Source organism: Euprymna scolopes, chromosome 26 (genome assembly GCF_053919585.1).
Source record: "Euprymna scolopes isolate OS-2025 chromosome 26, ASM5391958v1, whole genome shotgun sequence".
In the NCBI taxonomy this organism is placed as follows: domain Eukaryota; kingdom Metazoa; phylum Mollusca; class Cephalopoda; order Sepiida; family Sepiolidae; genus Euprymna; species Euprymna scolopes.
The window spans coordinates 72,214,403-72,229,526 of record NC_136507.1 but is presented as its reverse complement, the minus strand read 5'-3'; the positions used below and the strand labels follow the sequence as shown (position 1 = coordinate 72,229,526).

At 32.1% G+C, this 15,124-nt stretch overlaps 1 protein-coding gene across 1 annotated transcript in view; it reads right to left on the bottom strand.

The window, feature by feature from the left end:
* The window catches only part of LOC145248170 (tRNA (32-2'-O)-methyltransferase regulator THADA-like), a 165,857-nt gene that overhangs the window by 36,118 nt on the left and 114,615 nt on the right, over window positions 1-15,124 (bottom strand). The window contains exons 27-31 of the mRNA XM_080110009.1: window positions 14,939-15,061; window positions 12,288-12,385; window positions 8,254-8,340; window positions 4,024-4,152; window positions 1,387-1,555 (exon numbers count right to left, since the gene is read on the bottom strand). Of these exons, the coding sequence (XP_079966135.1) occupies window positions 1,387-1,555; window positions 4,024-4,152; window positions 8,254-8,340; window positions 12,288-12,385; window positions 14,939-15,061 (606 nt within the window). The remainder of the gene's footprint in view (window positions 1-1,386; window positions 1,556-4,023; window positions 4,153-8,253; window positions 8,341-12,287; window positions 12,386-14,938; window positions 15,062-15,124) is intronic.

Genomic DNA, 15,124 nt, shown 5'->3' with positions numbered 1-15,124 from the left:
TTTTTTATTGTCGCTTACGTATTCAAAATTGTTTTCTTTTTCTGTTTTTAAACACATTTTTAAAAACCTTTTAAGTTAATTTACATTTTTAAAAAAATAGTATTTTATACAATTTGAAGGCAGGTGTTACTTATGAATGAATGAGTAACCTAATATTCTGCTGCACCCAGCCCTGAACTTCATGTTACTATTTTTATTCTGTTTTAATAATAAAGTGAAATGTTTTCTTTCTGTATTTCCGTCTAATGAATGCCAGCATGTAAAACAAATATTTAACTGATGATGTTGATGGCTTGAACAAAGAACCCCACCAATATTATTTTCAAATCATCTAACACAATATGAATTGAATTCCTCATAACATTTTTGTTGAGACTAGCAGTTGGGGGGGGGGGGGCTTGCTTGGTCATAAAATACACTTGAATATATTTTAATTCATGCAGATTTCGTATTTATTATTACAGAACCAATTCTCTATTGAATATTATATTGTACCTATAGTACTGATTTCAAAAGTTTAAAAAAAAAATTGACTGAGGTGCCATCAGCTAGAATCGAAACCAAAACATTTAGTATTCCAGCCATGTTCCCTACTGTTTGAGCTATCAACGGATAGATGAGAACAATTTAAAATTAAACCAATTCAAGCTATGAATGAATTTGCACATGTGCAAAACTAATAGAAATGTTGGCAAGTTGAAATGAAAATTTTGCATTTCAACTTGCTGACATATTTCTGTGCACATCCAAACAAAGATTTTACTTTTTATAAACATATCCATATGAATACTCTTTCCTGTTAATTTCAATGTTATGTGAATAGTAGTTTAAGAGTTTATCAGTTAAATATTTACACACCCACATCTGTATTATTTATATAGACTAACAGGGTTACTCTGCATTCCCCGGAACCATTAAAAAATAGAAAAGATTTTACAAAAATGTGTGTAATATCTTAACATTAAAACTTTGTTATTCTTCGTTATTGTAGCGAAATCCAAGGCAGCCAAAAAATTGTGTTTTCATTAAAAAAAATAACTACTTACATTTTTTGTCAATTTTAACAATAAGAAATCTTTCTTATCTATTTTCAATAGTTCAAATGGTTGGGAATGTGACTGGAGCCCTAAAATGTTTTGGTTTTGATTCTAGCTGATGGCACCCCTGTTATTTTTTTTTAAAAACTTTTGAAATTACTACTATATATTAGGTACAATATAATATTCAATAGCTAATTGGCTCTGCAATAATAAAGACAAAATCTGTATGAATTAAAATATATTTATGCATATTTTATGATCGAGCAATGTTGGATGCTCCTCACTAGTCTAAAATAAATTTTAAATTGGAAAAAAAAAAAAAAAAAAAAAAAAATCGAACTCTTACCTGTAGCAAAAGGCCATGCAAATAATTCTGGGAGATTTTCTCGCCTGGTTCTGTTGGTATATAAGAAAGTAGGAGGCAGAGGGTGGAGGTTAGATGATCCTTACTGGCTAATGGCAGCAAAGCTTTTGCGGCCATTTCACGGGTTTTTAAGATAGGACTTCCAGCACAACTAAGAAAAAAAAAGAAAAGGAAATTTTCCGTTATAGAAACGAGCGAAATCTGTAGAAATTGAACATCAAGTGTGAAATATTGACGGCAAGATTTCTGTATTTATTATAGCGTTGGCTCAACATGTTTCATCAGAATTTGAAAATCGCCAGTGTGTACCATGATCAAGAACAAAACCAAAGGAAATAGAGGGAAAAATAATATCTATGAAACTTATGATATGATGTGGGACTATATAAGGAAGAAGATATTGTCTACTTGGTAATATTTTTCATGGATTAGATTTAAATCTGTACATTTTATATGCATTTCGCCGTATATTGTTGATTCCATGTATCTTTTCTTTTATAAAGAAGGAACTTTGTCTGTGTGAGTTCATTCCCTATGAACTTGAAAATGGCTAGAACTGTCAGTGTTCTTAGATAGGTTTTGTATCAGAATGTCTTTGATAATTACTGATAATCAAAAAAATCCTATGAGAAATAACAAGCGATTTTGACCAAAGTTAACACCTTACACAGCCTAACATCACAAGTGTATTTGAGAAGTTTTATTACCACACAAGCCAAAAGGCTCAACATAAAAAATTTACAGTGGGTTCTTTGATATGACAGTAGCGCGTTCAAAATAAATGTTTCTGTTTAGAGCACAACTGAAGTATGATACTTGACTTTTTCATTTTAAAATTGAATTCAAGCAATTATATATAAAAATAATTTTATAAAATCAACAGTCAGTTCTCTACAGTGCAATGTAGACTAGAATGTATTGTGGACTAAGTCACTGCAAGAGGCACATGGGTCTCCAACTAGAGTAGGCAATCAATTGATTTGATTGAAAAATAGGCAATTTCACTGATTTCAATGACAATAAAAATATCGGAGTGTGAAAGATTCGTTAATTATTATTCAATCCTGTGTAACACATGTTGATCTTCATTTTTGAGTGTAAGTGCAGCCAAGTCGGAGATGGGAGAGTACCGATTTCTATTTTCATATTTTCCCATACTCATTTTGTCATTTTTTATTGTCTGGTTAGATAGTCTGGTGGTTTATTTTTAGATTTTTACAAAGGAGTAACAACTTATCAAGACCCGAAGGCCACTTTATTAGTTGTGGGTTTATTCCATTCTATTTGCCATTTATCATCAACAACTAGCAGGCCCCAGTGTTGCCTGATCAGAGCCAATTTTCTATTGATTATTATATTGTACCCAATATATAGTAGTGATTTCAGGAGTAAAAAAAAAAAAAAAAATATGAATTACGTGACATCAACTAGAATCGAAACCAAAACATTTAACGCTCCAACTATAGTCGTTACTATTAGCTATTATCAGACTAATAACAAATAGTTAAAAAATGAAACAACTTTAATGTATAAATGTATATTTGTGCATGTGTATAAGACCACTTTAGGTTGGTTCACGTCGGCCAAGTTCCAATTTTTTTCAATTTTAACCCCTTAGCAGCCATTTTTACCAGCTAAAAACCAAATCGAATTTGTTCCACAGATCCAAATCTCTTATATATCAATTTTAAAGTCAGTAGACCAAAAATTGATAGAGTAGTTTGATAGAGACCATTCTTCACACAGATAGACATGGGCACTTTTATATATATATATATATATATATATATATATATATATATATAACACAATGGTCCACTTTTTATGTGTCCTGTGCCGCCCTGCGGCCTTGTGTCTCTAAGGAGATGCAGTTTGAAAAAAAACAAAACAGACAGCTACACAAACATACTGAGTTTTATATATCAGATTAGTTTAAGAGATAGTGCTATGTAAACATCTTTTGAAAGTTAAGCAAAAATGTATAAAGTTATTTGAAGTATTTTGAGATGGTTGATAAAGGGGAAGATCTGTTGTATGTAATAACAATCATAGTTATTCAAACAAATGATTTCTTTTGGAAATTCAGACAAGGGACAAAGTGTAGTATCTGTTCTGTCTGCAGTTAGTGAAGGAGATGCCCTTTTAGACTGAGGCAATTTTTTTTTTTTTTTTTTATTCCAATTCAGAGTGCTGGACTTTGCTAATATTAAAAACTGATCATGTATCTGTCCTCATGGAAAGGCACGTAACAAGGAACTCACTGGATTATGTTTTCTGCAAGACTATTTAACCTATAGTTTTGGGGGAAGGATAGTGTCATTTCAGAGTTTTCATACTCCTGGATTAGTTGCCCTAGAAAGACTTGAAAATCTAGTCTACTCTACTATTTCAACAGTAACTTGTAAAGATTGGTTCATAGCTTTCACAAAAGTATTGGTGAAATTGTTGCCAACTCCAGAGTTCGAGCTGATAAGCATCGACATTTTCTTAACAAAAATAAATAACATAAATAAATATCTGTGTAAATAAAACTTTCTAAAGATCATTCATCTGATCTGTCCTCTCTCTCTCTCTCTCTTTTTATTTTATTTTTCCAAATCTTTAATGAAAGATACTCACTTTATGATGAAGGGGATGAAAGCATCTAATTTTAATCCAGAGTCGATTCCATCCAGACTTGAAGGATAAAGTCGACCTAGGACTAAAAGAATCGGATATAAAACCGGATTCAAGTTGAAAGAATGCAATCTGAAAGAGAAAAAACAAAAAAACAAAAAACAAAATCAGTCTTTGATAAATTTTCTGACTTTTTGATTTATTGCAGACAAATAACTATTTTTGAAATATTTTTAAGGTCATCCTTCAATCATTTTAAGTCATTATTTAACCCCTGATGAAACAAGTAACATTGTTGAAACATTGATTAATCCATGTAGGGTTTTTCTAATGTTTATATAATTTTACTTATAAAAGTTCTACATAGGTATTCAGCACTTAAAAAAACAAAACAAAAAAAAAACATTGTTTTTTTTTAATTCAATATATTTTAATTTATTTAACACACACACACACATTATATATATAATATAAAGCTGAACGTCTGTGTGTGTGTCTGGTCACTAATAGGCTCCTATACGGTTGACTATTATAGAAAACTGATCACATATAATGATAGATGTATTGAAACACAGTAATGGGTATGTTTGATCTGACATAATGATGATTCATTAAAATTGTGGGGTCTGCGTACGCGCCTGGTCCACAAAGTATGGAAATAAAAAATTAAAAAAAAACGTTTAAAAGTGTTTTTGATATAGATGTACATAATAATACTTTGATAAGTATGTTTTAACTTAAATAGGGATGGTATAATAAAATTGTGGGGTCTGCGTTCGCGCCTGGCCTCCATAGAATGGAAATAGGCACAAACTTTAATAAAGACTTTTCATATCTATCTGCGTAAGTATACTTTGATAATTATGTTTTAGTTTGAAGAAATATGGTATAATAAAATTATGGGGGTGTTCGTTCGTGCCTGACCTCCATAGAATGGAAATATGTCACAAAGTTTAACAAGGTTTTTTAATATAGATCCACAGAATATTGTGATAAGTGTTTCAGTGTGAACAGGTATGGTATAATAAAAATATGGGGTTTATCTATTTTATTTTTACTTTCATCATATTTTGCTTTGGTTTTGATACCCCCAAATTCGAAGCTATCTCTTTACAACCCCTCCTTTTCATAACCTATCATACTTTCATAAATCAGAGTCCATTTTCTGTAGGCTGTTTTTGAGCCCAGTCAACGACGGGTACTTTTGCTAGTATATAAGCCTAAAGAATCCTAAAGTAGATGAAATGCGGAATATTCAGTGTAGCTTAATCGCCATATACATTTTATAACTTACTATATATATATATATATATATATATATATATATATAGTGGAGAAATCATATTACAAGATTTAAAGAGAAGGATAAATTGCTCAACGAAAACAAGAAACCTTAAATTGCAGGCATTACAAAATCACCTTCTCAACAATCTAAACACTTATGATGAAACAAACAAACCAATCTTATAATTAATTGTATTCTCTTCTATAATACTATTATATCAATCTCTCATTGACCTTAAAATTTCTTACACGTTTTAACCCTAAATGTTTAGATTAACCCAACTATCTTCATGTATAAGCTTTATGAAATTACGATACTTAAATCATAAACTTAATTGATATTGGTATGACATGTTAACCTACAAAAAAAAGTTAATGCTTATAGAGTGTTTGCATTGATTACTTCCTATAACATATCAAGAACCTATCCATGCCCTCCCCCCGCCAAACTTTCACAAAAAACACTCGTCTAGCCAAAACAACTATCAATAATTTCCCTCACTCTTTATCTGTGCCTAAACCTAATCGTAGATTCCATGGACAAAGCTTCTTTCTTAGTACTGCATGCCCATGGAACTCTTCCGTTTGCCTGCATTCCAGCTGACTACAATTTGATTGTCTTCAAGTCCAATGTAAACAAGTTCCTGATGAACCATCCCTCTATGTAATCCAATTTACAAAATCTCCGCTACTTATGATTACTATGCTAGAATCCCATAACTAATGTATACCCCTTAACCCTTATCCTCGAATGGCATCCGGGCCTTGATAAGTGGTGACTCCTTTGTAAAAAAAAAAAAAAAGAAAAAAAAGAAAATATTAAAAACGCTTATAAAATTGATATAGCAATAAATGTACTGTTATTTCATTCTTGTATAGTTTTGACTATTTTATTTACACAGTAAACTATCATAAAATTTATTAAATCAAATTTAGAATTTTAGGCCTTTCATAATAAAATGTTAAATTTAATATTGAAATTAAGTCTTTATTTTTAATTTAATTTTTGAAATTTAAACTAAGTTTTCCTTCTAAACAAATTTGACCACTATTATTTTAATTATGTTTAAAGCCAAGCGAACATTTTTTAGAATATATTTAGAATTCAGTTTGTTGAAATAATAAAACTTCAGTTCAAGACTTGCATGCTCGAATCTCAAGTTCGGATATGTTCAACTGGTGAGCTCAAATGAGGGTGAAACTTGAGTCTTGGACTTCTGGTTTATTGGCTTGCATAGCTCGTGTGAGTTGCAATGTAGTTTGTGGATATACAGTCGCAGCAAAAAGAAAGAAATGCAAATTTAAGCTAAATTGAATGTAACTGCTCAAACAACCTATGCCTTATTTGATTCGCCTTTTATTCCTCTATAAGTTTACCTGTGTCTGGTCTATCAGCAGAGACATGGAATTTTACATATCCCCAAAGAAAATAATCTAATTGCACAAACATGATGGCCAGTTGATAGATTCATTTTGTGAAATTATTCACTCATCAAATGTTTCTCTGAGTAAATTGCTCATTATTTACAATTTGCAAACACTGTTTGGATGTCAGTCTCTTCATGATGAATTGCAAAACAAAGTTGAACTCAAAATAGCCGATAGTTGCCAAATCTACAATTAAAGAAAATAGAGTTTTCAATTTAAAGTTCGCCCCCACCACAAAAAAAAAAAAATAAATATATATATATATATATATATATATATATATATATATATATATATATATATATATATAGAGAGAGAGAGAGAGAGAGAGAGAGAGAGAGATTTAGAAAGATGATTCTCGATCTGCCTCATTTCCCCCTTCCTTACTCTCCTTCTCCCTCGGCTATGTATCTCTTTCTTCCTTCTTTTTCTCAACTTCTCAATATTCTTTCTTCCTCTTATCTCTCTTTTTTATTTTCCCTCTCTCTTACAACCCCATTATTCAATTTCATTTTGAATGACCACTTTAACACTTCCATTTGTTTTATCCGTTACTTTTTAAAAAAAAAGTTTTATATAAAAAATGAAACTTCACTTCTCCATGATAGGATGCTTTTTCTGGAAGCTGTACTTTACCCTGGATATTTATAATTCTGATTTCTTATGGATTATCGATGGATTTTCAATGGACCCATTTCAGATTTTTCCCGTTCTGGATTTTACCATTTTTCTTATTGGATTTTTACCATATCCGTTTTCCCCCTTTTCTTGCTTTTTTAATCTCATTGAATCCCTATAAACTGTCACTAAATGGTGAATAAATTTTTTGATGCAATTATGATTAATTTCATATTGTTTGTTTCCTTTAATGCATTAACCTGCAAAATTTATTGCATATTTTGCAAACTTCTTCCCTCTGATAAGAATTACATTCTTTAAAACGCCATGGAATAAGGTTTTTCTTGTTTATTTGTACTCCTTGTCAGATAATTAAAATCTTGTATACCTCCCTTACAGGTTTGTTTTTTTCGAAAATTTGAATAAATTTTCAATAGCAAGATAATTTATATATGTTTTTATTTGTTTTTGTAAGCGATGCTTTTTAAATGAATTCAATTATTTATATGAAAGTGCATTTTTACCTAAATGCGAATTGGGAATAATTTTTTCTTTGACCAATTTGGTACCCCCTAAATTGGGAGCGGTGTATATATTTTTTAAATATAATTATCCACTGACACATGTTACACGTCTACGACTCATAGTATATATATATATATATATATATATATATATATATATATATATATATATACATACATACACACACACATATTAAAACAGAGTCAACACATTATTATACTACAAATTGTTTTGCTTGATTATATACTAAATTATTTCCCTTAGTACTAGTTATATATTTATTTATGACTACTGAAATAGAGACAGTGTGCATTATTATATCCGAAGTAACAACAATGCCAAAAAAAGCAACATCAACAATTTGAAGGAAAAACTTACTTGACATCTTGGCTGGATTGGGTCAGTTGCTCTAACAGGAAGTCATAAAGAGAAGGATGGTGCGTAAAAAACGTCCGACCAGTTTGACTAACAAAAATAAATAAATAAAATAAACCAAAAATACAAAGGCAGGAAATAATTTAAATGAATGTAAAGCTATTCACAAATGAACAACTATATATACCAACATCTATTGATTGAACCATTATGTTCCAGTTATTTAAGAGGGTAGAATTCCAATCATTAAAAATAAAAAAAAGAAACATTTTTATTCTACTTTTTTCTTTCGACTTTCAACCCCGTATGTTGTATGAATTTTTCTTTTAGAGAGGTAGTGTTGCGAAATACTGTTGGATGAATATTTCTTGAGTTGAAACACAAGTGCATTTGTGCAGCAAAATGTTCCTATGAATAAATAGGACACCACATGCTACCCAGCCTGACAGCCTGACGACCCCAAGCGCTGTGTGCTGTGGCTTTGTTCTACATCGTCGTCTTCTCATGACCATATCATCATAGTCTCACACACTGGCAGTTGTCGAGGAGACCAGACAAGTTCACAAGTATAAAAATAAAATAAACACAGGGAAACAAGAAAAACAGAAACGCTGATGCTTTACATATATATCGGTTGGACTGTATGTGTGTGTGTGTGTGTGTGGACATGGTATGGTTCACATCTACGTTGGGGTCGAGGCTGGGTCCGTCTGCTGCCATAAGTTCACCTCAATCTTCCAAAGCTTTTTCCAACCTGGCCTAAGCCACAATCTGTCTCAAACTGTAGTAAAAGTCCAACTGAACTCTCAACTCCGACTGTTGTAAAGTCCAAACTCATGACTGTTGTCAAAACTCACTGACTGTCGTTAAGTCCAGCTTTCACAGTAACCCTCTCCACAAAATACCTAGAGGTGTTCGATCCTTAATCCATTGTTCTCTACCTATTTATCATTCGGTCATTCGTCACACCCTAAATTTAAACTTTACCCCCCCGACTCCTTTGTCCGACTCACCATCCATTGTTTAAAAAAAAGGCTATTTCATTTGTCACTCACTCTTTGTCATTTCCTACTCCCCAGCACTCAACGACCTCAGTCGGACAGAGTGTCACATGAAAATTATTTTATAAAAATATATCTCCTAATTGTTATTAGGCCTGTGGCAGATGTGAGGATTCTGGATCTGGATTGAAAAATAGAAGTAGACATGCCCGTGGCGCAGTGGATAGAGACGTTGAATCTCTACGGTTCCAGGTGAGAATTGTGTGAAGATAGCAGTTTCAATCCTGCCCAAAGCTGGCCAGATCGTGGTAAGATGACAATAACTATGGATGGCAGTAATTACTGAGAATGCAGTTAGGAAATTCAAAGTTCCTATCATGTCTTGGTTACCACCTGATGAAGGCCAGAGGAATAGTTGGCTGAGACGTTGTGAAAGCAACAACTAAGAGAGATAAAGATAATAGTCCACAATAAATAAATTAATAGAGATCACTATATTGTTAAATTTAAATCGTCAGGCTTGGTTGGCCTGTTGCAGTAGGCTTGCACGTTCATTAACATAAATTAATGAAAATATGTACAGAGTATATATATATATATATATATATATATATATATATATATATATATATATATATATTAAATAAAGTCTACGGTTGTGTGTGTGTATATATATATATATATATATATATATATATATATATACACATATATATACATACATACACACACACACATATACACAACCGTAGACTTTATTTAAGCAAGCACATTTACACATTTTTTTACAGACAATAACTTTTGGTGAAAAAAGTATAAAATATACGTGTGCATGTGTACATGCATGTTGTTGATCTTTGCCGAACAAGTGAATTAAATATTTTGTTTAAAGTTGTTACTGAGGTAAATTTATGATTGTAGAGTTTGTTTGCTCATGAGTTGCAATGTTTGGGCTTCTCTCGATAAAGCGGGATAGTACACAAAAGTTCATCTCATAACAGAATCGTTTGTGTACTTAAAACACACTTGGAGCACGTGTCCTAGTCGCATGCTACTTGAGAAAAAGACGAAGGAAAAAGGAGAGAGAGAAAATTGATATCATAATCTATCAGCTGCAGCATGCAACTGAGGCGATAATCACACGTCTTGCAACTGAAAGTGTTGTGCGTTGTGTCCGTGAGTTATCTATGTGCGAGACTCTGGCTAGTGTGTCTCCATGGGCCTTCATAAAGGACGCAGTGGCAATAACGGATGGAGTTGTCTCAACCCACTCCAGGTGAATGCTGTTTCAAATACAGATATGTAGAATAAGAAAAAAAAAAATCCAGTGAAATTGAGCTTTTATGGTATCATTGAAGTCAGAGTATAAATAGTTCCCTGAGAGAGTTTCAAACATTTTTCAATAATGTAGGTTCAGAATCAATCCTGACCTTTAAACAGTCATATATTACAGTAAATGAGTTAGTAGAGAGCACATTTATAGTGTTTATAGCTATCTCGTTAAGAAAAGATACTGTATGCTGATTATTTAGTATTTGTGTGTGAAAGATCTCATTTGGGGGTCAGTGTAGTATATGTTCATTCATAATAATAATATTCTCATATGCTAGGAAAAATATATGATTCAAGGGAGCATATATTTCCTAGTGTGCATATATAGATATATATATATATATATATATATATAAAATTGCTTTGCTATGACATTGATATTAAAAGCCTACCTTTTCTATTTAAAAATTATTAAAACAAACTTCTTAATACACTCGGTCATTGATATATGAATGACTACATGAAGATTAACTAATTTGCATATTCCTTTAAAAAAAAAAACAAGCATTAACAAATTACTTATTTACTTTTTATAATTTCTTATTAGATAATTGGTTCCATTTCACTATTATGTTGAATTCTGAAATAATGCATGGTTTCTAAATTTTTTATAATTACATAGAATTTAAGATGAAAACATTCCAGCACACGGAAATCTAATATATAAATGGCTATATGTCTATCTGTTGGTCTGTCTATCTCCATATTTTCAAACTATTTCCTCCGAAACTAAAAGTTGCAGACTGGCGCTAGGGGACTCAAATGGTTCGATTTTTTATGGGTCATTCTTTTATGGGTCTTTAGCTAGTTAAAATTGTTTTTAAGGGGTCAAAAGTGAGTCAAAATTGAAGAAAATCGTTAAACTTTTTGTACATTCATCTTAATCTATTTTTAATTTTTAATTGGTTTACATGCAGGACACGTTGGTACAGTGATAATGTCATCAGTTTTGAATGCTACAGTTTCGGTTTCGATTCTAGCTGATGGCACCTAATATTTTTTTTTTTAAAAACTTTTGAAATCATGACTATAATAATATATACGAAATCTGGACAAATTAAAATATCATATTTAAGTGTCTTTTACTCCTGGGCTAGTATATATATGTGACCTTGTTGGTTTGTATGTGAACAGTCACTACCAAACTTGTCTCTGAATATTTGATCTACAGATTAGAAATTTATTCATATATATATATATATATAGGGTATTTGGACCTGTAGCACATTTTTGATTTGTATTAGGTACAATATAATAATTGATACAGAAATGGTTCCATAATAATAAATATCTTATTTGCATGAATTAAAATATCATATTTACGTATATCCTATGACTGGGTAATGCTGGGCAGCCTGCTAGTATATATATGTATAGATAGATATAAAAGATACTTTGAAGACATTGTTATCTTAAAAGTGCTCAATGTCAAAGACAGAGCATTTATAAATCTAGATAAAGGATTAATTTTCTTTGATAATTAATACTTTCATAATTAAAGTGAGCATCACACACACACACATGACACTTGATTTTAAAAATGCTTCCTGCAAAAAATAACTCTAAAAGCAATAGTAGTCCACACACAGACCAAACCAACACTTATAAAAAGATGGTGATTGGAAATCTGAAATAAACCAATGATTATAAATCAATTTTTTTTTTAAAGAATCATAGTATTTTGAGAAAAAGTTTTAGACTTACCAATTCTTACGAGATACATTCTCTTCCAACTTGGTCCTGTTAACACCAAATATTCGGGTCATCAAAGCGCTCAAAAGAAGAGTTGCAGAATTGGTTACCTAAAAAAAAAAAAAAAAAAGTGTTCTTAAAATACATTGTTAAAATATATTAAACAAATACATTGAGGACATTGCAAAGGCTGCTACAAAACGGTGGGTTCCCTCTATCCTGCTAGAAAACTACTTGCACCTGAGAGTATCCTGTACTTCTACAAAGCCACCATTCACCCAGGCAGGGAGTATTGTTGCCACATCAGGGCTGATACATCTACCACGAGTCTATTCCTCTTGGATAGGGTCCAAAAAAAGTCTTCAATCTAATAGATCCCACTTTGTCAACTAAGTTCCAACCCCTGTCTCATCGCCGCAATGTTGCATCTCTGTGCCTATTTTACAAATATTTTAATGGAATGTGTTCTGATGAACTCATTGCACTTATGCCCCTTTAACATACATATATCCGAGAAAGACACTTAGCAACAAAATCACCCCCTTCACTGTTGAGGCCTCCAAATGCCAGAAAGTTTTCTACTCTAATAGTTTCTTCCCTCAAACAACTAGACTTTGGAATTCCCTTCCTGCTACCTGCTTCTCTGTCTGTACTGATATGCAGAAGTTTAAATGTAATGTAAGCTAACATCTAATTAATCTTTCTTAGGCATGGTCCCAAATAGTAGCCCTTTATTTTCAAGTGGTCATATGCCTTGTTAGAGGTGAATGTGAGTAAGAAAAAAAAAAAAAAAAAAGAGAAAGACTCCATTTAATCTACACAATAAAATTGAGATTGTTCAAAAGTTTTTGCTATTTTGGTGATAACATGTGATAGAAAGAGTTAAGAGAGGATGAAGTTCAGGAACCTTCTACCATTACTAACCAGCAGAGCATTACCATTCGATGAAGGGAAGAGTATCAAGCGTGTGTATGCAGCGTGATAATCTATTGAAGTTAAACCTGGCCAATGAGGATTGAGGATATGTGCTGCATGGAGAGAAATGATAAAGTTTTGCAAGCATAAAGCAGGGATAACAAAAAACATTTTCTATAACTTAATTTTGGTCTTAATTAAAATACCATGTCAGCTCCAAACATGCTGGTCTTGATTTCCAAATGTGTTGGTTGCATTTCTGATTTGAACATGATTTAAAGTAAAGCCAAAGTACACAATTTTTTTTTTTTTTTTTTTTTTTGCAACCTCCAGTATTTTACAATATATGCTCATGCACGCACATAGCCTTCTGTCGCCTTCAAAGTAGATTGTGGTCTCAACAACAGATAAAATAAAATTAAGGATATATTGACCACTGACATACACAATGGGATATTACCTTTATACACTTGAAGTCTTCAACATATACTGCCTTCTACGCATCTAACTAAATCACCAACCTGCCATCCATGCAAAAGGCAACATCATCGGCATCGCAGAGACTTTTCTGAAAAAGAGACTTCACACTAGTTTGGACATGTATATCCTTCGATACCCTGAAGAGTAATTCATCCTCATGTTGGTAGTTCCGATCGCCCCGTTGGCTGAAGGAAGCACAGAGGTGGCTAAACGAAGACTTGGATTTTGGTTTGGTTGTTTTACAGCATATGAACCCTTTTCAGATTTAATGCCGAATCCAGTAATTTTGCAAAAAACAGGTTTCATGCTTCAAGTTTTTATATCTTCAAATATTTATTCATGGAGTTTGGTTTGGTTGTTTTGTAGAGGAAAATTGTTTTTGTTTTTGACTTGAACATGATTGAGCTTTGCAAAGCGAAAAACAAAACAAAACAAAAGCATCAACGTTTGGGGTATTTTAGATCAGGAAGCCAATATCTTCAGACAGCCTGATCTAGTAGCACCAGAAAAGACTTGGATTGGGACAGGGAAGATAGACATATAGCTGATGGCTGACTCTTGTGTTTTTAGTTGTTCATCACTGGAATCGGAAATGGCTGAAGTATGCTGAGGACTAAGCTGCTGATCGACGTAGGTAGACAATCTTTATGGCGAATGCAGTGAACCGATTTGAAGCCAGCTCAACCCACCACGGTTGAATGTTGTTACAGTTAATTACTGGTATTAAAAAAAATGTACAAGTGTTTCCAAAATTTAAAAAATAAATATTTAAATTAAGTTTTTGTAGATTACACTCAAAATAAATATTCAAAGAAAATGATGCCAACTTGATATTTTAACGTGTTGATAAGATGCCATTTTGAAAATATAAGTATACTTCTTTCTTATTCCTTTCAACACTAAATTCCCCCACTTTTTATCCTAAACGTAAACATAGATTCCATGAACAAAGTTTCTTTCTTAGAACTGGACACCTGTGGAACTCTTCCATTTGCCTGCTTTCCAGCTGACTATAATATGGTCGTCTTCAAGTCCAATATGTACAAGTTCTTGATGAGTCGTTCCCCTTAAGTAATCCAATTTACCAAATTTCCACTACTAACAATTACTACGACATTGTCCCATTGACTACTGTATGCTTATTAACCCTTATCCTCGAGTGGCCTCTGGGCATTGATAAATGGTGACTCTTTTAAAAACAAACAAAAAAACAAACAAAAGAAAACTGTAATATATAAAAGAAAAATAAAATGATGTGAAATACTTACAGACCAAAGTTGAGAAGAAAAACCAAGAATTGCAGCTTTAAGACCATCGGCCACATATGGTGCCACATCGTCCGCCAATCGAGTATCTCGGTAGAGAGATCTTAAAATATTCAAAGCATGGACCTACAAAATATCCAAAGAGCATTATTATTATTTATTTTTTTTTATCAGAAGTTTTATATGTAT